The sequence below is a fragment of the Cydia splendana genome, chromosome 26, assembly GCF_910591565.1.
Source record: "Cydia splendana chromosome 26, ilCydSple1.2, whole genome shotgun sequence".
NCBI lineage: Eukaryota > Metazoa > Arthropoda > Insecta > Lepidoptera > Tortricidae > Cydia > Cydia splendana.
In genome coordinates this window covers 6,143,501-6,166,409 of record NC_085985.1, presented here as the reverse complement: position 1 = coordinate 6,166,409, position 22,909 = coordinate 6,143,501, and the positions used below count along the sequence as shown (strand labels likewise).

General features: G+C 36.5%; 3 protein-coding genes across 3 annotated transcripts; 2 read left to right on the top strand and 1 right to left on the bottom strand.

Moving 5' to 3' along the window:
* The first annotated feature begins 174 nt into the window (after window positions 1-174).
* On the top strand, window positions 175-4,201 carry LOC134803261 (zinc finger protein 271-like). Its single transcript, XM_063776000.1, has 5 exons — window positions 175-382; window positions 729-909; window positions 1,535-1,597; window positions 1,676-1,732; window positions 2,256-4,201. The coding sequence occupies exons 1-5, from the start codon at window positions 257-259 to the stop codon at window positions 3,851-3,853; spliced, it is 2,025 nt and encodes a 674-aa protein (XP_063632070.1). The 5' UTR covers window positions 175-256; the 3' UTR covers window positions 3,854-4,201.
* Window positions 4,202-6,710: 2,509 nt separating this feature from the next.
* On the bottom strand, window positions 6,711-11,947 carry LOC134803063 (zinc finger protein 182-like). Its single transcript, XM_063775769.1, has 3 exons — window positions 11,470-11,947; window positions 9,022-10,182; window positions 6,711-6,892 (listed from the first exon to the last, which is right to left on the bottom strand). The coding sequence occupies exons 1-3, from the start codon at window positions 11,744-11,746 to the stop codon at window positions 6,711-6,713; spliced, it is 1,620 nt and encodes a 539-aa protein (XP_063631839.1). The 5' UTR covers window positions 11,747-11,947.
* Window positions 11,948-13,173: 1,226 nt separating this feature from the next.
* LOC134803260 (zinc finger protein 271-like) lies at window positions 13,174-19,191 on the top strand. The gene is made up of 5 exons (XM_063775999.1): window positions 13,174-13,387; window positions 14,249-14,384; window positions 15,195-15,248; window positions 16,438-16,497; window positions 16,736-19,191. The coding sequence occupies exons 1-5, from the start codon at window positions 13,259-13,261 to the stop codon at window positions 18,385-18,387; spliced, it is 2,031 nt and encodes a 676-aa protein (XP_063632069.1). The 5' UTR covers window positions 13,174-13,258; the 3' UTR covers window positions 18,388-19,191.
* Window positions 19,192-22,909: the final 3,718 nt, after the last annotated feature.

Genomic DNA, 22,909 nt, shown 5'->3' with positions numbered 1-22,909 from the left:
ATTATTGTAGAAACCGAACGCTCTTTATTAGTATTCAAATGTCAACTCCATGTAATGCATTGATCGAGAATATCTTAAATATCGAAATATGGCTTTTTGATTTTACGTCCATAAATTTTATCAATATAAACGCCAACCATTTATCCTTAAGGCTCATGGCTCCGTTCCTAATAAGAATAAATTTCATGCTTAATAAGGACGGAAATAATAAACAAGGGCGTTAACGTTACCCGATATCGATGTATTTGTTGTCAAAATGGAGTTGCACTGGTGTAGCTGCTGCCTGCTGCGCCCGCCGGAGAAGGGGCTCGCTACGCTGTACAACCATAACGGCAAAAAGGAGGTGTACTGTGACATGCTAAGAGAATGCTTTGATATAAATGTAGGTATCACAATATACAGATCTCTATCTCTATAACTTTTTTTTGCTAGGGACCTCCAACAATTAAGAAACCAATACTAATGAAGTTAACAAATGGGGCATTCTGTTTATAAATTCGGATTAACTTTAGATGCTTCCAGGATTCAGTTAAGAACTACATGATATTGTAAGATCTTTGAATTTTTGAGAATCTCATTTGTCCCCGGTCAACGTGATTGCAATGGGACAGGTGGGAATGATTTGTATGGATACACCAATTCCCATCTGTGGCTGGCAAGTACAAATGGGAATACACCAAACCTAAATATGTTTAGTACAAATGGTTTGATATAATGTTAACTTTCAGGTCATCTTTGGAAATGAAAACTATGGAATCTGCGATGTGTGTGTTGGCCGCCTGAGAGATGCAAATGATTTCAAACTGCAAGTAAAGTGCTGTCAGGCAAAGCTGCGTGAGTGTCTGCAGACAGAGTTATCTGACACAAATAAGATACAGGAAATAACCCTCAAGGAGAAGCATGAAACAGGTAGTTAATTAAATATGTAGGATCAGTTATTTATGCTTATGGTGTTTAAAAAATATCTAAATTATAATATCACATTTTATAATAGTATGATGAATATTATTGTAAGAAATAAATTTTGAAATTAAAGTTATGTTGGAAAAATCAGTTAGGGCAAGACTAACAACCTTTTAGAACACTGAACCACCTGAGCTACCAGTACCAAAGCTTACCAGAAGCATGCAGATCTCCCTTAGTTCATTTTGATTAACATGCCTATGGGAGGCACATAAAAAAATTGCAATTTCGCTTGCAAATTATAACTGCTTCATAAAAAATTCGAAATGTTATGCTTTTAAAATTTATTACATACTTGTAGTTATCTCCACTGATAGTCTTAGCTTAGATACTAAAAAAGGGTAGGGTTTAAAAACCTAATCCCAAGAATTAGCACAGGCAATACTTTTAATGAAAGCTCTCACTTTACAACCCTATATGGGAAACTAGGCCTTTGGGATTAAGCCAGTTTTCCTTCACCAAAGGGATTGGTTCTTTACAAGGATATATCAAATGACTTATATACTTAAGTTGCAAGTAACTCATAGGTCATAGGCCACTGACAATTAACTTTCTTATCTTATTGGTGCAGATGATACCAGCACGCAGTTGAATATAAAGTTAGAAAAAGCCTGTGGAAGTGAGGCTGTGAGACGTAAGTATTTACCTTTGCCACTGAATAAACAGTATTTTATATATTGTGGTTAACCTATGTTAATCTGTCTTTCACCAGGTGAAATCAAATTGGAAAAATCTGATGTTGAGATGCCTGATGGAGAGATAGTATCAGGTAAGAAACCAAGATGTCATATTAATGAGAGGCAACTTGACGGCGGCAAGACAATTGAAAACTAAACAATTTAAAGATCTCTCAGCTTATAAATTATTGATTGACAGTTTGTTTTCATAATTTTCATAGTTATTTACGATACAAGTGCGGAAAAGAGGAAATTCGAAACGAGTGGCGATGGGATTATTTTATTATTTTTACCAACAATTGTGTGCTTGTATCCTTAACGCAATTTCCAGTAAAGAATTAAATAAATTTAGACTATTTGAAGGCCGCTTTGACGCCTTGTTACGAATTGGAAGAACTACTTGAGTGACTCGTTATAAATATGTTAAAAGTGCTTTTCTTGAAAATGGGCTTTCATAATTTTAAAAATTTATATAATATTGCATTACTTATACGTGAAACATTATGTTTACGAAGCCGAAGGTCTCGGGTTCGAATCCCGGTAAGGACATTTGTTCCTAAGTGGCGTGTGGGACTGCGCCGATTTGTGTTAGATAATATTTCTTTTTTATTCCAGTAGCGTTATACGGCGGGGCACCAACGCCGGCGCTTGCTGACGTAACCATCTGCGACTCGCCAGAACCAGCTGCCACGTCCATCGACGCAGCGCACACATGCGACATTTGCCAGAAATCATTCGACCACCAATCAAGGCTCAAAGTCCACCGTCGAATACACACTGGAGAGAAACCGTACTCGTGCAACGTATGCAACAAAAAATTCGCACAAAAAGGCAACTTGAACGCTCACTTCAAATACCACATGGGGGACTTTAAATTTGCCTGTGACAAGTGTGACACGCGATTTACACAAAAATCTCATTGGAGCAAACATATGTTGATACACACCGGTGAAAAACCTCACACGTGCAAGGTGTGCAACAAACAATTTAGACAAAAAGGCAGCTTAAATGTTCATTTGAAAATACATTTGAAATCTGAAAGTAATCGTCTTGAACCAGGAGAACTGCCAGTATGTAAGAAAGAAACAGCAGATAACTCAAATAATCGTTCAAAAGATCTCGGAGAAAAACCCCACACCTGTGATATATGTAAAAAACAATTTGCTGAAAAATGTAACTTAACAGCTCATCTCAAAAATCACACAGGGAATTATCAATTCTCCTGCGATATCTGCGAAAGAAAATTCGCTTCTAAGTCCAGCTTGGACACTCATAAATTTGTTCACATAGGAGGAAAACCGTTCACATGCGAAATATGTCATAAAAAGTATACTACAAAAAGTGTTTTGAAACTACATTCTAAAATTCACTCGGGGGATTATAGCTTTTCTTGTGATGTGTGCAGCAAACGGTTCATACAAAAAGAAGCATTGATAAAACATGTGCGCGTACACACTGGTGAAAAACCTTATTCCTGCGATATTTGCCAAAGGAAGTTCTCGTATAAATGCGGCTTAAAGAGTCATTTAATAGTTAGACACGGCCAAGTTCTAGACCGCCCCAATCAACCCGTCCCATCCTATTCATGTGAAGTATGCAACAAGCAATTCAAATTTAAATCCGCTTTAAAAAGACACGTACAAACACACACAGGGGAAAAGGAATTTAGTTGTGATATTTGCGGGAAACAATTTTCACTAAAGAGTTCTTTAACTAAACATATAGATATACATATGGGGAAAAAGCCACATATGTGCGAAATATGTAGCAAGCGATTCACACTGAAAAGTACATTAAGAGCTCACAGAGAAACCCATAATGAAGAACGGCCATTCGCCTGTGCAATATGCAGCAAGGCATTCAGACTGAGCAAATGTTTACAAGACCATATGAAAGTGCATGAGGACTTTAAGCAACACTCTTGTGAAGTTTGTGGCCAGCAATTCAGACATAAATCTGCTTTAACAGTTCACATCCGGAGACTCCACCTTAGGGAGAGACCGCATACTTGTGATGTATGTGGGAAGAATTTTCCAGTTCTTGCAGAACTAAAGACGCATTATCGTGTGCACACTGGCGAGAGACCGTACGCTTGCTCTGTTTGTCATAAGAAATTCCATCGGCACGATGGAATCAGGCGACATCTTATACGAGTCCATCATGAGAAACCCACAAAATATATTAAATTAAAAGAATTTTCAGATAATAGCTAAATTAAAACTGTTTACCGTTTATGTAATTTTTTAATAAGATGCGTATGTAGGATGATGTGCAATTTATACTTAAAAGTGGTGTAGGTAACACTACTACATTATTAGTATTAGATCTCATTACATTTTATATTGTATATATATAGATTAAAAAAAAAAGAATTATACTGCTAGTTACTACAACACAATCACCATTAAAACTACGATACAGGTTAACTTGAAACCATCGATAAGTTTGTAATGTTATAATAGTAATCATTATCGCTTCCAGTCTTCGTTCAAAAGGTGCAACTATTTTGTATCCTCTTAAATATGTGAAAAATCGACAGTTGGCAAACAAAACTCACCTTTAAATAGGTATCAGTATTTTGAACGATTCTTATAGTTTCGATCGGTAAGAAAGATACGAGCTTTGTTTTAAGATATTTTTTCAGTGTTGGATAGCATACCAACCAAGAATGTGAAACTTAAAAATCAATGTTACACAAGATACTTATATGTATTACGTATAAAATAAATACAAAAGTGGACAATTTTTTTATTATCTTTATTTATTTTTAAACTTAGAACAATTATAACTACCCTCAATATTTACATGTAAAGGGTTATATTGGTTTATCTGTGCCCATGTCTCGTGTGCCTGCAAAAAAAGAAATTCAATTTAAAATTAACAGTATTTAGTATCTACGTGCGACTGAGACGGAGCAAGTTCCAATTTTGTTGAGATATATAAGGCGCCTAGTCCTACTCATAGTACTCATCAAACTAAGCGTTCAATTCAAAAAGAAAATGTACTGGACACTTGTTACTAAGGTGATATTGCTATATTCAAGATTTTTAATTAGTATAGCTCTTCTTCTTCCTCGCGTTATCCCGGCATTTTGCCACGGCTTATGAGAGCCTGGGGTCCGCTTGATAACTTATCCCATGATTTGACGTAGGCACTAGTTTTTACGAAAGCGACTGCCATCTGACCTTCCAACCCAGAGGGGAAACTAGGCCTTATTGGGATTAGTCCGGTTTCCTCACGATGTTTTCCTTCACCGAAAAGCGACTGGCAAATATCAAATGATGTTTCGTACATAAGCTCCGAAAAACTCATTGGTACGAGCCGGGGTTTGAACCCGCGACCTCCAGATTGAAAGTCGCACGCTCTTACCGCTAGGCCACCAGCGCTTTTTTTTAAATTAGTATAGCTACAAACCATGATTCTATTACCTTAGAATCTTTCGCTCGTTTGGAGCTCAAAAGAAAGATCGAAAAATGCACAGTGCAGAAATAACTATTGTTTCGAGGGTTTTATTAGAAACTAATATTATAATCGTAAACGTGTAAGTAACTCTGTCTGTCAGTTACCTTTATAAACCGCTGAACTAATTTAAAATTAAATTAAATCATTTTTATTTCGACCATCTAGGATCATAATTTAGGTACATCCATACTAATATATATTATTAATATTATAAAGGCGAAAGTGTGTCTGTCTGTCTGTTACCTCTTCACGCTTAAGCCGCTGAACCGATTTAGTTGAAATTTGGTATAGAGATAGTTTGAGTCCCGGGGAAGGACATAGGATAGTTTTTATGTAGGAAATCATCCCTGAAGAGAGTGCAAAAGGGGGTGGAATTGAAAGAGTTAATGCATTGCCTAATAGTTGAAGTAAGCAATGCGCGAATTGAATGATTGCTAGTAGCATTATCCAGGCGCTATACCTACTTAACCCTTTACCGCATATGGGTACAAATTTGGAACGTAATGATATTATCCTCTTGGATTGATATAAGCGTCATCTGTTTTACTGAACTTGTAAGAGGTAGAAACTATGAATACTACTGAACGTTTTCTGTACTTGATGCAGCTTCTAACTAGTTTGTGGTCCATATGACGTTATCTTTTCCACCGACGTCCGGCAATTTTACTTGCAAGTGTGATTGACAACTTTGTAATTAGCTTTTCGTTGTTATATTTAGTGCAATAAATAATTTTTCAGCGTTGAGTATTAGAAAAGTATATGCCGCGAGATTTTACGGTAAAACATGTAAGCATTTATATTCAAATGACTATGTATGATGTTGTGAAAGTTTGTTCCTGAAATGGAACACTATGCGTTACAAGCTAGAAGGATTGGACTAATATGGAACATTATGCATTATTGATTTTTTTATCAGTTTGGCAAATATGGAACCTTATGCACTCAGGCAAGCTACTTCTGTATTTTATTTTTATTAAGTTAGGTACGTTAGCCGCATTGCTAATAATCTGTAGATAACCGGTGACAGCTGGTAGCTACAGATAACCTATAACGATCAAATTATTTTACTACATCAATGACAAACAAGTATACGTTCCGTATGGTGGTAAGTGGCTACCATAGCCTAAACCTTAGCAAAAATAAGTATAAAAATAATAAATAGTTTTTGAAATTGTAAGTGATTTTTTTTAAACTTACATTTCCATACATATATTGCATACAGTTCCAAATTTGACGGTCGGGCTCCGGTTATCCACTAATACATTAAGTTCCAAATTTGGAACAAATTGTTATTTACTATTATTTTTAATTGGGTCCAATATAGATTTTTTTCACAATTTTTTTTATGTTGCATTTATAGTGTTTTATAACATATATTTAATTCGGGGAGAATAAAAAATCCATGCGGTAAAGGGTTAAGCTGCTGTTACTAATTCCACGCAGACGAAGTCGCGGGCAAAAGCTAGTAAAATTATAACAAACGACACACTCAAGATGAAATTTGGTATGGAGATAGTTTAAGATCTGGGAATGGACATAAGAGGGTAATTTTAATCGATCATCATCATTCCACACAGAAGAAGTCGCGGGTGATGATGATGGTGGATGCTAGTTGGAATTAAATCTTATGTCTGTAACACTGAGTGCGACGGTTTGTCCAAGCAAATAATAAGAAACATTCCTGCCTCGCGCTCTTGGTGCAGGGTCTCTTCTCGCGTAAGTGTGATCCCAGTCGCTCTGATGGCATGCTTCACTGTGCTGCTCGGCGGCAGCAGTAGTGGACTCCATCACTGCAACGCGGAATAGAGAAAATTAGTTATTGTATTTTTTTTTTCAACAAGGAAATAATACTCATCGAGACAATTTTGACAAAACCCAAACTCAATTAAGTTGCGTTGTTATATCGCGTTCGACATCCGAACTGCAAAAAATTATGGCTATGTAAATAATTTATTGAAAAAAGTACTGTAATGTACAGTGGTTGCTCTGTGTCTATATGTTGCAATGTTTCTTAGCTGTCACAAAGATATGTTGACGACAGGTAAGTGGAATCAGACATCTTAATACTTGCAACATATTAAGAAAATATAATATTAGTTTAATCCAAGATTTTAATTTCACGGAAAACTTACGACAGCTAATAGCTATAGTCCTACTAGACATGTGCGCCGCGCCGCCGCGCCGCCGCCGCCGACGATTTTTCCACGCCGCCGCCGCCGATAAATTTGACCGGCGTATAATCGGCGTGGGATATTTTGATACCTATCGTGTCTTATTCCGTGTTGCGTAGTGAGTAGATAGTCTCAGAGGTATAATTTAAAGATCCTTATGCTTTTTCGCTTATTATTTGCCAGTGAACCAAATTAGCATCATTTTTGTCGTTGCGGTGTTAGCTGTGATAACGATTTAGCGTTAATTTAAACAAGATCTAGTCTCTGGATCTCAGATTATTATTTGATATTTTAATCGCACAGCTTTTTTGTAGAACGCATTTTGTTTTACATCAATAGTCTCTTGATTGTCAATTTAATCAGTCAACTAAAGTCAAGAAAATAGCAGAGTCATATCCTAGGACATAAACAAAAACATGGTATTTTCTTCTTAGAATCTCCAGCAAGCTGTCACCACGATTATAATTGCGTATATTAAGATTTCTCGTGTGATGCTAGTGACAGTGTGACACGCATAAGGGTCACCATATGATAGATATGATTTGATTTATTTATCACATAATATACATAATATACAATTTCATTTAAAAAAACACACGATCAATTCTTAGTCATTTTATGGTGATTATCAGCTTCTTTTAATTAACAATATATATTTCAATCATAATTATAAAAGTCAGGTTAAAGCTTCGTAATAAGCTATATATAAACAATTATACCTACTTATAGGAACTTAAATCACCAACTGTCATCACTAAGCTAGCAGTAAAGAAAACAAACTAGAAACGATGACATCTTTATTCTAACATACATCTCTGTTAAACTTCAGTTCAGACAAAATGTAAAGTACCTATGTACATAGTTCATCATTATTTCGTAACAAATCCTGGGTGAGGCGGCGGCTGGGAAAAGTCAATATAGATAGAGTCTTAAGACTTAACTTATAAAGATTTTTTTTTTGTGTTTTATTTGTATTCCGCTTACAAAGTAAAAATACTGCCTAAAATGTAGCGCTTTAAAGTATCCTTTTTATTTTAATATTTAAACATACCGTTGGTAACCGTTAGGTTAGGTTAATAAATGGTTGCCAAGTGACAGGATGGGATATAATTTTCGGCAATAATTTAGAAAACATACATAATAATTATGTTTTGAATAGGCTAGTAAATACTCAGAAGGCTTTAATGTAGAGTTTCTACAGCCACGTTCTCAAAAAGTATCAAAAATTATGCCACGCCGATTTCACGCCGATCACGCCGCCGCCGCTGGTCAAAAAATCATCGGACGCCGCCGCCGATGATTTTGCCATCGGCGCACATCTCTAAGTCCTACTAATCTTACAAACGTTTGTGTTCCGCATTTTTATGATTTAAATAAAGATGACTGATTTTCACAATCGGTAAATGGTAGAAAAATCCACAAGTATCGAGACTATTTAATTTTCTGTGGTGTTGTTTTAAAAATATACTTTTTCGATCACTGCAGAGTTAGCTTGGTCTAAATTTACTAAGCCTTTGGCATTACAATGATTTAAAAAGTAAAACATTGTGGTGACTCTCAAATCAGATTGTTAAATTGTACATATTATGGTCCATGTCATGTTATGATTGAGATAACATATGGTTGAGAAAAAAATCGAAAAATGGCAAGGAATGGCGGAGGCATTTACCCAAAATCAGAAATATGTATAAGAATATGAAAAAAGCTGAAATGCAACAAATACTTAACATGAATTCTTAATTTCTTACCCTTATGTTTTTTTTCATGGACTCGCCAATTACGTCTGTAGCTAGTAGAAAAACTGCAGTGACCACACTTGTAAGGCCTTTCACCAGTATGTCTCCTTTCATGCTCTAATACAGAAAGTTTTTGGTTACAAGTATAGCTACATTTGCTACATTTGTATATGGGTTTTTGCCTGCAGTCACTGTAGTCAGTATGTCTCTTTACATGTATCCGTAAGTTAGTCTCCAGATGGGTAGCAAAACTACATAGCTCACATTTGTAAGGTTTTTCACTGCTGTGTTTTATTAATTCATGGATTAGTAACCTTTTGCTTTCTGTAGTAGAATAGGAACATTTGCCACATTTATGTATGACTGTTTGTGTTTGTTCAGCATGCCTTTTTTCATGAATTCGTAAACACCTTTGATCATGGGTTGCGTAGCTACAGTATTCACATTTGTAAGGTTTTTCTCCTTTGTGTTTAGTTTCATGGATTCGTAACCTCCTTTTTTCTACAGTAGAATAACCACATTTTCCACATTTGTATGGCTTGTCACCAGTATGCGTCAATCCATGCCGTCGTAAATCAGCTTTGCTAAAAGAAGTATAACTGCAAAGATGACATTTGTGAGATATCAGTTTGCTTCGATGTCGAGGTTTGCAGCAGGGCTTTTTACTGGTACGCCTCGTTTCTTGTATGGGTGAGTCGTGTCTTTTTTTATGCAATTTAAGGCTTCTTTCGTAAATAGTTGCAAAACTGCATACATCACATTTATATGGTTTCTCAGTGTGTTTCTTTTCATGTATTTCTACTTTACTTTTATTTTTACGAACATAACTACAATGACGACATTTGTAAGTTGCGCTATGCGTCCTTTCATGTTGTAATAATGCACCTTTGTTGACAGATATGAAACTACATTGACTACATTTGACATGTTGCTTAATTTTTAAGGGTTCCTTAATGTTTCTTAAGTGCATTCTTAAATGCCTACTCAATAAACCTTCACTCTTGGCTGAGTAATCACAATAGTCACATTTGAGTTTCTCACTGGTGTGTGTCTTTATGTGACTAACTAAAGTAGACTTTCTAGCCGCTGTGTAACTGCAGTGATCACATTGGTAGGTTTTATTAATAGTAAATATTGTGGGGCTCCCGTTTCGTTCCTGCTGATGACTTTGCACTGAAATTAATATAAATTATGTTTATAACATAACAGTTAAGAATCACAAGGCTGCAAGAAACAAATATGATTAAATTCAATAAAATAGTGCTTTAAAAAAGACTCAAAAACTTGTTCACAAAATTGACTGGCATATAAAGTTTTAGTAATTATAATTTCCAAACATTGAGAATACTATTTCTACTACTGATGTGCCATCAGAGTATTTAAAATTGCAGAATTTGCACTCAGAAAAGTTTCTGATACTTTTCAAATTTTTTGGAAAATTTTCTCAACTTCCACATCTGAAGTTTCTAGTAACACTTCTTTTAAATTTATTAAGTTGGAACTGTCAAAACACAAGGTACATTGTTTCCAATAGACTTATCTGATAATACCTGTATACAGAATCATCTTAGCAAATTTCTTATCATTCCATTCAGAATTCAAATATTCAAATAGCGGTTAGTAATGAATGAATGAATATGGGTTGTGTAAGTGTGGCTGAACACATGTAATCAATGTAAACAGACCTCAATGTGAAGGCCAGTACAGTAACCTGCAACCAGCGACGGAATGTGGGGTCATTTTTGAACTCAAGTGAGTCTTCTATAGTTATTCTAGTTCATTGCCTGCAACCCACTTACCCTTATTGACCCTAGTGCCAAGGTGGTTTCAATTTTTTATAGTTGTTTTAACACACTATTGCTGTTTACTGTTTTTGCTGTGTTTACTGTTGTTTTGATGACCGGTCTGGTCTAGTGGGTAGTGACCCTGCCTGTGAAGCCGATGGTCTTGGGTTCTAATCCCAGTAAGGGCATTTATTTGTGTGATGAGCACAGATATTGGTTCCTAAGTTATGGATGTTATATTTATTTATTAAAAAGTATTTGTATATTATATTTATTGTTGTCTGAGTACCTACAACACAAGCCTTCTTGAGCTTACCGTGGGACTTAGTCAATTTGTGTAAGAATAATATTAATTTATTTATTTTGTTTATTTACTATAAATCTGTAATGGTTTTCTTTTACAATGAATTTCATTAAAACTGCATACTTTCAGGAAGCATAGAAATTAGGGTCAATAAGGGTAAGTGAGGTTGCGGGTTACTCTAACTGGCCTTTGTAATGCTTAAAATTGAACTATAGTACAACTAAGTGCAGGCAGCATTTCAAATAAATATTATAGGGACATTCTTACACAAATTGACTATGTCCTATGGTAAGCTAAAAAGCCCATAAGTAAATAGCAAGGCTTGTAATTTACATAATAATAAATAAATGGCTAAAAAGTCTAAAAACGAACCTTTCTGTGCGTAGACACCTCGACCGCGATGCTCCACTAGTATGGGGCCAAGCAAGAGCTCGTCTTTCACGGCATGATCGGTGTACAGCCCCGCCGCCGCGGCCGCCTCGCTCACGCCGCCTGCACCATCCTCTGGGTCAGAGGTTTCCTCTTTTACACACACATCCTCCTCTTTTATGCAGACCGCCGAGCACGAGGTAGCGTTGTTTGTACACACATCATCCCATGAGGGTTCAGTTTTCACGTGCAACTCCGATACTGCCGACTCCGACTGCATTATCAACTTTACTATTGTGGATCTAAACTTAAGGTTTATTTGACGTTCATAAACGCATTGTAATATGCCTACTTGAATAAACTATTTTTTATCTTTTAACTAAACATAATATGATTAAGCTTTTGGTAATTTAAAGTTTAGAGCATATAAAATATGTTGTCAGTATTTACGTGTTTGTTACAAGCATAGAAGTAGGCTTGAGTCGGTCCTGAACTAAGAACTATTAAGAATGAAATCCCATCAAGGACCGAAAGGAACTAAATCTTTTTGCGCGCTCTTAATCGGTCTTTAGGTCCTTTAGTTCAGTGGGATTCGAGAGCGCTTGACTGAGTGAAACGAAAAATAGACGGAACGAAACGGTTGTCAATGTCGCTGGCACGAGTGTGAACGAGATGAAAGAACGACGTGACACTCCTAAGCCCGTAAAATATGAAGGAAAATCAAATATATTTCGACATATTTCACATTTTTAAAATATGTTAAGGTGTTTTAATGTTTAATACCGACACATCGTATCGTACAAGTTGAATTGTATTCAGTTACCAAAGATTTGGAAAGAAACCAATGAAAAATCGACTCCTATTCATTCCCGGCTCTCAACGACCGAACTGAACTAAAGGAACTAAAAGACCGAACTAGTTCGTTTGACCGATTGACCGAGAGCGGAGCGCTCTCTGTAGTGACCGAGCAGGCACAAGCCTACATAGAAGTAGAAGGTAGCATCCTATAGAAGTGTTATACGCGTGCCTCCGTGAGGGACAAAACATACGCAGTGCGACAATATTAAAAACACGTTTTAAAATTCCTGACAATATACCAAAAACAATCTACGTAATTCGGTCGGCTTATTTGTTGCCCTCCATAGACCATACTAAATTTATGGTGGGGAACAAAAAAAAAGTGAGACTGTGACAAGGACAAGCAATAATTCCGCTTTCTCTGCTACTCCTACTGAAAGTTCTATAAGTGTATCTCGTTCGGTCATTTGGCCCCTCCCCCCGTTTCATCTCTATATTATTGTACCTCTATGGTTACATCGTTACTCTACAAGTCTATATCGAAATACATATCTAGGAAATGACCGAAGCCACAGAATAAATATACTTGGTCAAGCAAATATTGTCAGTAGAAAAAGGCGCAAAATTAAAATTTTCTATGGGCCGAAGGGTTATTCGCGCCTACATTTTTTAAATTTGCCGTCTTTTTCCACTGACAAGATTTGCTTGACCAAGTATAATAGTACTACCAAAACTTGGCATAATGTATTTAAACTTGGCCTCCGTAAGCACAGCACTATAGCGATAAATCATTAAAAAAAACAAAACGTCAATGACTGTCAATGACATGGACGCTTTCAATATTTCCGATCGATATGTGGCCCAGTGTGGCCCCTGTTTTGATTATGATTAGAAACTTATAATTTCATAACTAAATTTTTAAAGTGTGTAGGTTTTGGAGGAGTTGTAAATGTCTCCTAATTACCGCAGTGATTAAAGACTTAACTGTAACAAAATGGAGGAGTTGCACTCGTGTAGCTGCTGTTTGGTGCGCCCTCCGGAAAAGGGGCTCAAGACTCTGTATAAACACCTCGGCAGAACAGAGATATATTACGACATGATCAGAGACTGCTTCGATATTAATGTAAGTTTAACAACTACATTGATATTATTCCTATTATCCTAAATTGCTGTCATCGCGGAATCCTTTGATAATGATTTGTTTGATCAGTCAATTCCTTTAACAACAAGTCCTATACCGACACTTACATTTCCTCTGGCATTTTCCACTTAATTCTACCCAAATAGGGCAACTTCAACTTTTTAGCATACTTACCTATTTTTTAATTAACATGTTCATATTAACTTCACTTGTAACAAACAATGTTATAAAATCTTGGTAGTTGATTCTAACCTACTTCTAGACGTATCGTTATAAAATAATAATACTATTAGAAGTATTAGAACAAATTAAATTATTTTCAGAAAATATTTTAATTTGTTTTTATTTCAAGACCATACTGTTCTACCTTAGGGATGGCCAGGGGGCGCCATAAGCTTTCAGTAAGAAGTGCATATACTTGGAAAAATTCGACCTATGCTACTGTGGCCTGGCGGGCGAATGGCACAGGCACCTGCCGCGATAGCAGAGGACGTTGGCTCGATTCCAGCCTGGGGCACTGGAGGCCTTGGTCACTTTTTCTTAGCATATGACATTTATTTCAGTTTATAAAATAATAATGTTAATTATAATTAACTTTCCCATCAAATGTTGGTCCCTATGACAGTTTCTTCAAGACTCTTTTGAATGGATTTAATTTAATAGATAATTGAAGAATGCATTAGGCATTTAATTTATTTTTATTATGTAAATGTTTTCTGAATGTAACATAAATATCTGCAAACATCATATGTGACAGCTAGCCCATATAAAAATGGCCTGTCATAGAGACAATCATTGGAAGCTAGAGGTAAATAAACAATCCATTTTAATATTAACTTGCAGCTAAGCTTAGGAAATGACGAATGCGGGATCTGTGAGGTGTGCGTGGGGCGACTGCGGGACGCGAGCGACTTCAAGCTGCAAGTGCAGCACAGCCAGGCCAAGCTACGAGCGCGGCTGAAGGGCGTGCTTACTGCCAGTAAGATGTCATGCATATAGAATAAAGAATGCATATAATGTTATAGATAATGTTTAAGTACCTAGTAGACAAATGGTAGGAACCATTATTATTATTACTCTATAAGCAGGCAGCAGTTGTGACAACTGATATTGCCTGTATCCAGTAATCATCAATTATCTCAGAATAATGCATACGTATTTTAGTATCATGATTTGTTTGTTGTGTATATTTAGACAAATCAAACAATACCACAATTTTAAGCTCTTAAGAAATATATTTGGTATTAGAAAAGTCATCTTTAAGCCAAAATTGTATAGAGCATTTAAAATAATCTCCACAAAATTTAATATTTTTCGGCAATCCTGTTTCATGTCCTTGTTACTTTGAAACAGAGTAATTCTATTAATAGTTAATCTCTCTGACCTCCTGTCTCTCTCTACTAAGAAAGATGAGGAGAAGCCTAAACATTAACCCACACCAGCGTTTTCTACAATGTGCCGTTTGGGTGGTGTCCAGGACCGCGGACATTCTACCATGACAAGGTTTATACCAAAGATAAATTTCAATTCCTGGGGATGATGGTAAACTCCTACTGTATACTGGTGCCATCCTTGGACCTGTCTCCGGTTACCAATATTCGACCACCACCTTCCAATTAATCTTCAGCTATCCAGTCATCGAAAGAAAAGCGTTAAAAATCAATTAACCTTTATACATAAGCTCTTAAGAATGCATTGGTACGAGTCAAATTCCCAACTATTAGTTTAAGAGCCGCTCCTTTTGTCGTTTTAAACTCTAATTTGAATGACTACATTTTTTTTGCTACAGGTGACAAGCTGAAAATCAAGCTAGAGAAAGCTTCTGGAGACGTGGCCATAATTCGTGAGTATACTTACGAGTATTATTTTTACGACGCGGTAGTAACAATCTTTATTGGTATAAAAAGGATTTTCGGCACACAGTGACGATGTCACTTCTGTAATGAGATCAATATTACATTATTATTATTATTTATTTAAATCATGACAATTTAAATCAATACATATCTAATTAAGTATGTAAATAATAATATGGGGCATTGTCTATGAAAAGGGACCTTATTGTCGATGGCGCTTACGCCGCACAGCGGCGCGCGGCAATGTATTTATATCGGAGCATCGTTAATAATGGCGTAAGCGCCATCGACATAGATAACGTCACATATAATAAAATACACTGTGGACCTGTATGTGCATAGCACACGAAGTATAGGTAATGAAGAGTTTGGTGTCTTAATATCAGGGATCGGAACCGGTTTTTTGCAAAAACTTCGAAAAAACCATATTTTTCGAATTATTTTACACTCGAACTGTAGGACTCAGTTGTGTATTTAGGTAACCAATTCGTATTATTAGATTGCCCAATTAGAAATGAGATAATTAACAAAGAACGAAAAAATACCGTTTTCGTTCCCATACAAAAAATACCGATATCCAATCCCTGCTTAATATTATGGTTTCAATTCGATTATGGTCATTATAATCACCAGCAACGTACACACTACACTAACGATGCTTAGTTTGCAATAAGATTAACTATTTTTCTTAATGTATAGTTAGCCTTACCACGAGCGACTGCGACTTGCGTATTACGTAAGCTTGATCCCAGTCAATCTCGCTTGCACTCATGTATTGGGTGGGATGGCGCGATAGAGGGGGAATGCGATCGAGTTCACACAGTCGCTAAGTCAAAGAGTTGGCACGTAGTAGCCGCGTAGGTCTTAATTTATTTAAGTACACGCTCTTGTCAATCGAATGTCACATTACAGTTTTTAGGGTTCCGTACCCAAAGGGTAAAACGGGACCCTATTACTAAGACTCCGCTGTCTGTCTGTCCGTCCGTCCGTCTGTCACCAGGCTGTATCTCACGAACCGTGATAGCTAGTGACAGTTGAAATTTTCACAGATGATGTATTTCTGTTGCCGCTATAACAACAAATACTAAAAAGTACGGAACCCTCGGTGGGCGAGTCCGGCTCGCACTTGTCCGGTTTTTTTGTCTACACAAATGTTGAGTAAAACTGTGTTTGCAGCGGGTGAAATCAAGCTGGAAAAATCTGAGGTGGAGATGGCTGATGGTGAGGTCGTATCAGGTATGTAGGTATACTCATTTTTTGGCAAGAACTCTTTTCCTTGTGTGAGAACTCTGAGACCACACTGCTTGTCAATACCCTAATTAATTCTTGAAAAACAACACAGTAATTATACAATTAGCCAATGTTTTTTATACATTTACTACGCTATGACAGAGGTAAACAAGCTTGCGGCCCATCTAATGGCGATGCTTAAAATTGCGAATGTATCCAGAGTATTAAAACAAATTTGTTTTAGTGGCAATATACGGCGGGCCGCCAGCGCCCTCCGCGCAACCCGTGCCCACCGCGTCGCGCATCTCCTTCAAGCCGGCGCCCACCGTCACCAACCTCGACGACTCCGACCCCACTCCGACTCCCAACCGCGGCACCATACACACCTGCGACATATGCCACAAGTCGTTCGACCACCAAGCCCGACTAAAGGTCCACAGGCGGTCTCACACCGGAGAAAAACCTTACTCGTGCAAAGTTTGCAACAAAAAATTCGCACAAAAGAGCAACTTAAACGCTCATTTCGCATATCACATGGGAGACTACAAATTTTCCTGCGACTTATGCGACACGCGATTCACCCAAAAGTCTCACTGGGTTAAACATATGCTTATACACACTGGCGAGAAACCGTATGCTTGTGATATATGCAATAAAAAATTTAGACAAAAAGGTAATTTAAATGTTCACAAAAAAATTCATTTGAAAAATGATATAGAACCTGGAGAAATAACTGCGTACAAGAGAGAGTCAGATGAATTCAAAGATCGAGTACCCACTGAATTTTTCACATGTGATATATGCAAAAAACAATTTGCAGAAAAAAGCAACTTGAACGCACATTTAAAAAATCACTCTGGAGATTATCCATTCACTTGCGAAATCTGCGAAAGGAGATTCAATACACAGTCTGCCTTAGATGTTCATAAATTTGATCATACGGGAGGGAAACCTTTTTCATGTGATGAATGCAATAAACAGTACACAACGAAAAGTGCTTTAAGACTTCACTCAAGAATTCATACCGGAGATTATAGGTACGCATGCGATGTATGTAGCAAACGATTCATACAAAAAGAGGTCTTAAGGCAACACATGCGTGTGCACACAGGTGAGAAGCCTTACACCTGTGAGATATGCCAAAGGAAGTTTCCATATAGATGTGGCTTAAAGAGTCATTTGTTAGTTATACATAATCAAGTCATGAACAACCCCACTAAACCTATTCCGACCTATATATGTGAACACTGCAACAAGCAATTCTCAAATAAACCCGCATTAAAAAGACATGTACTAACACACACTGTGGGAAAACAATTTTGTTGCGATGTTTGTGGCAAACGTTTCGCCATAAAGAGGACGTTAGTTAGACACATGGATAAACACGCCCAGAAGAAAGACGGAGAAAAGGAACCAGAAGACCCAAAACCATATATGTGTGAAATATGTAGCAAAAGGTTTTCACTAAAGAGCACCTTAAGAAACCATAGAGAAATACATAATGAAGAAAGACCTTTTGAGTGCGAAGTGTGTCACAAGAAATTCAGAATGAAGAAGTGTTTGCAAGACCATATGAAAGTGCATGAGGACTTTAAACAACATTCATGTGAAGTTTGCGGCCAGCAATTCAGACATAAGTCTGCCTTGACGGTTCATATCAGACGAATGCACTCGGAAAACAGACCACATATTTGCGATGTGTGTAAGAAGGCTTATCCAGTTCTTGCTGAGTTAAAAGCGCATTATCGGGTACACACTGGTGAGAGACCGTATGCTTGCGAAGTATGCTACAAGAAATTCCCACGACACGATGGGGTCCGTAGACATCTTATACGAGTCCATCATGAGAAACCTTCAAAATATATTAAATTGAAAGAATTTAATAATCCTAACTGAATTTTTAAGATCATTATCATGTTTACACTTATGAAATACCCTAGGGCCTGGTGATACTAAATACAGCGTTGGAAAACAACTTTGTATGGAGAATAACAGCCTCTATGGTGTCAATAATGACATTGATACTGGGGATTATTGCAACTTATAAAATCATGTTTGAAACATGCGAAAGAAATTCAGGTGCATAAATACTGGTTATTTCATCTTAACATTTGTTAAAAGTAGGTTTACAAATCTGTATGGCATGACAGGGATACGTGGAGAAATAAGAGGGAGGTCTTTGCCCAGCAGTGGGACAATATGGGCTCATAATAATGCTCGCGGCAACCTAGGTTAGGTTTTTTACAATGTGTTTAGTATTGTTTTTTTTATATATATTTTTATATTTTACTTTTATATTCATATTGTAAAATGCCTAACATAAGAAGAGAAATAAATAAAAGGATAATACTGGCATGACAGATATCGGCGTTAGCCATATTTTATACTAATCGATCGGGTTTTTAGTCAGACTCTTGTGTAATATAAGAAAAATATTTATAAGTATACTAGTTTATAAGAAAAAATGTTAAGTTTTACTGGGTAAGTTGTGGCACGACATATATAATGTTAAATTTTTCATTTTGTAATATTTTCAACTCTAAGTGTCTTAAGCTTAGAAGCAATATACTTACCTATATAGGTAGGTATTGCAAGTCTAGTCTATATAGGTAATATTTAAAACCTTTGAATCGCTTCAATATTAAATTAGTCTACGTCATACAACTATTTAAGTAAAAAATCGGCTTAATGTCTTTTTTTTAAGGACTTAAGCAAGAATATTCAATTATGAAAAATATTATTTTATTATTAATGAAATATATAATTTTGAGGTACTTACCTTATACATATTCTTTAAGTACAGTTATTTTAACTACAATGCTACTAATCATTTATATATGATTTATATTGTAAAAGTTATCCTAATTTTAGTACGGTACCACTTGGTGGTTAATAAGTATTTATAAAGTACCTACCCCTAAATTGTTTGGTCAAAACTATGAACAAATACGGCGGGTTATTTGTTACACAATATATTATTCAATATTTTTTTATAAAAATTCAAAACATCTGTAAATCCCTTATCATCTTTCAATTTGCGCTTCGTCTTCAAATTTTTGCCCATTAGTTTGATCAAATATAAAAAAGTAGGAAGACTTTTCCTTGTTGTAACACTTGTTTCGTACATTGTATTTTAATTATTATTTGAAAATCCTGCTCTGTGGCTACGTGGTAATCGTGGTATAATAACATGATATTATATAAGCATGCAATGCAATGTAAATTTTATTATCCTACCGTCAAAGCGGTTTAGATACTTTATTTTTGTTTTGCACACATATAAATAATAATATTGCTTATAAGTTATTCATATAATTTTATTAAAAACAAGGACTAGTATTAAGAAAATATACTTCTTCATGCATTAATTCCAATGTTTCTTAAATAAAGTTGTAGATTTACTTTAATATCATTTATTTATTTACAAGAACGGCTTTGACACCAATTACACTTGTACAATTACAATTAGGTACAATTAAAGCATATAGATTGTTTAAAATAACATATTACATGGACAGTTTAAAATAACATAATTCTATCATGTTTCATTCTCGCCCTGGCTTCATCAGGTTATTTCATTGTGGCCCATCTTATTACCATGTTAGCGATACTCTAAGAACAAATTAAATAACTTTCTATGAGAATATTTTAATTTCTGTTTTTTTGGAAGTTGTCATATAGGTACTTGGAAATTTCGACCCATGCCACCGAGTCCAGGTGGCCGAGTGGTTCAGGCATCTGTCGCGTATAACAGAGATCGCTGGTTCGATTCCAGCCTTGGGCACTGGAGGCCTTGGTCATATTTTCCTTTGTATAATATACATATATTTCGTTCACGTTAGCGACGGTACAGTTGTCCTAAATAACAATCTGGATATTATTGTCTCCTGGATAACTGCATAGCAACTTTATTTACCTAAATCATATTTAGTAAATACATTTTATTATTTTTGTTTTCTGAAGCGTACCTACTGTAGTATTAAAGGTGACTTTTATATACATATGTGGCTTGTAGTCAGGGTTGGGCAAAATACTGGCTTCCACGTATTTCAAATACAAATTACAAAATACATTTTTAAAAGTATTTGAAATACCAAATACAAATTACTTTGGTGACGGGTATTTGAAATACAAAATACAAATTACAGTGTTTAAAATAAATGTATTTCAAATACAAAATACAAAATACCTTTCAATTTTTTTGTTTAATCATTTAGTTTTTTTTAACGAATATCCTTTCCTAAAAACTTATAGGGTCATTTCGCTAGTTTTCGTCCACTTGACGAAATTTGAATATAAACCTACATTGCTGCACAAATTTGGACTGATTTCAATCCTTAATGTCGAAACAATATATATATCTGTCTACATATCAAAATTATGGATAGACCAGGACTGGTCCATAAATTCAAAGTCGCTCAGCGAGCTATGGAAAGGGCTATGCTCGGAGTCTCTCTGAGGGATCGTATTCGAAATGAAGTTATCCGTCAGAGAACTAAAGTCGTCGACATAGCCCACCGGATTAGCAAGCTGAAGTGGCAGTGGGCCGGTCATATTAGCCGTAGAACCGATAACCGTTGGGGTAGACGAGTTCTCGAGTGGAGACCGCGCATCGGCAAACGTAGCGTAGGACGCCCTAAGACTAGATGGAGCGATGACCTTCGCAAGGCGGCTGGCAAGAGCTGGTTCAGAGTTGCCGCAAATCGTGCTCAATGGCGTGCAATAGGAGAGGCCTATGTCCAGCAGTGGACGAGAGCAGGCTGATGTTGATGATGATCATCATCATCATCATCTCAGCCATAAGACGTCCACTGCTGAACATAGGCCTTTCCCCTTGGACCTCCATACGTGCCGGTTGGAAGCGACCCGCATCCAGCGTCTTCCGGCGACCTTAACAAGATCGTCTGTCCATCTTGTGGGTGGACGTCCTACGCTGCGCTTGCTAGTCCGTGGTCTCCACTCGAGCACTTTTCGACCCCATCGGCCATCTTCTCTGCGTGCAATGTGGCCTGCCCATTGCCACTTCAGCTTGCTAATCCGGTGGGCTATGTCGGTTACTTTAGTTCGTCTACGGATCTCCTCATTTCTGATTCGATCACGTAGAGAAACTCCGAGCATAGCCCTCTCCATAGCTCGTTGAGCGACTTTGAGTTTTGAGATGAGGCCGATAGTGAAAGACCACGTTTCGGAGCCGTAAGTCATCACTGGTAACACACATTGATTAAAGACTTTCGTCTTGAGGCACTGAGGTATGTCGGACGAAAAGACATTACGTAGTTTCCCGAACGCTGCCCAACCGAGTTGGATTCGGCGGTTGACCTCTTTCTCGAAGTTGGACCTACCTAATTGGACTACTTGTCCTAGGTAGATGTACGAGTCAACAACTTCGAGTACAGAGACTGGGATGGGCACAACATTGGCATTTGACATAAGTTTCGTCTTGTCCATGTTCATTTTCAAGCCCACCCGTTGTGAAACTCGGTTGAGGTCATCGAGCATCATGCTGAGTTCCTCCATCGACTTTGCCATGACTACGATGATGATGATATCAAAATTATATTTCGCAAGTAGTAAATTAAAAATGAAATATATTATTTGCTAATCCGTCAAGTAGTCTAAAACTAGAGCATGGACGGAAACTACTGCAATGACCCTATACCCTGGCTGTTGACGAAAAGTTCCGCGCAGAATAGCTCGCGCATTGTATTTGCCCTCGTACAAGTCGTACATTATATTTAAATAAACGTTCCATTTTAGGATTATAGAATTTAATTAAATGTATTTTGTAGAAATGTATTTTGATGCTTGAAGTATTTGAAATACAAAATACATGTGAGTTCAGTATTTGAAATACCAAATACAAAATACTTTTCCAGGTAGTATTTGAAATACAAATACAAAATACAAAAATGTATTTCAAATATGTACGTATTTCAAATACATGTAATTGAAATACTGCCCAACCCTGCTTGTAGTTAATAAAATGGTGACATACATAATAGTATTTTTATTAACCCTAAACTTTTAAATTAAATTTATAACTTCTACAGATAGAGAAAAAAGTCTTAGAAACCATTGGCCCTCTTTTTTTAGCGAAAACAGTAAACTGATGGGCAATGTTTTGATGGTAGGGCAGCCGAAGATGCTAAATTTGGAGCTACTCCTGCGTCGTAGAGATGTATTGGAATTTGGGATCGTAAGTAAGTAAGATGATAAAAAGTCTACAGATTTTAATAAATTCCCTCAATTGATGTTGAGTGACATTGAGTTGATAGGCAGCAAAGAATATAATACTCACTATAGGCAGTGACAAAATCGGGAAGTGGGGGTGGATTTGGTTATTTATTATAGAAACCATGTTATAATTGTACTATTACTTAATCTGAAAATTATTTGTACGCATATGGCATTACCAAGC

Excerpts from the sequence above, each read along its gene's own strand:
- LOC134803261 (XM_063776000.1), top strand. The coding sequence starts at position 257 with ATGGAGTTGCACTGGTGTAGCTGCTGCCTGCTGCGCCCGCCGGAGAAG. Across the intron at positions 383-728 it reads GAGAATGCTTTGATATAAAT|GTCATCTTTGGAAATGAAAA; the intron begins GTAGGTATCACA and ends GTTAACTTTCAG. Across the intron at positions 910-1,534 it reads CAAGGAGAAGCATGAAACAG|ATGATACCAGCACGCAGTTG; the intron begins GTAGTTAATTAA and ends TTATTGGTGCAG.
- LOC134803260 (XM_063775999.1), top strand. The coding sequence starts at position 13,259 with ATGGAGGAGTTGCACTCGTGTAGCTGCTGTTTGGTGCGCCCTCCGGAA. Across the intron at positions 13,388-14,248 it reads GAGACTGCTTCGATATTAAT|CTAAGCTTAGGAAATGACGA; the intron begins GTAAGTTTAACA and ends ATTAACTTGCAG. Across the intron at positions 15,249-16,437 it reads TGGAGACGTGGCCATAATTC|CGGGTGAAATCAAGCTGGAA; the intron begins GTGAGTATACTT and ends CTGTGTTTGCAG.
- LOC134803063 (XM_063775769.1), bottom strand. The coding sequence starts at position 11,746 with ATGCAGTCGGAGTCGGCAGTATCGGAGTTGCACGTGAAAACTGAACCC. Across the intron at positions 10,183-11,469 it reads AGGTGTCTACGCACAGAAAG|TGCAAAGTCATCAGCAGGAA; the intron begins GTTCGTTTTTAG and ends TATTAATTTCAG. Across the intron at positions 6,893-9,021 it reads CCATGAAAAAAAACATAAGG|TGATGGAGTCCACTACTGCT; the intron begins GTAAGAAATTAA and ends TCCGCGTTGCAG.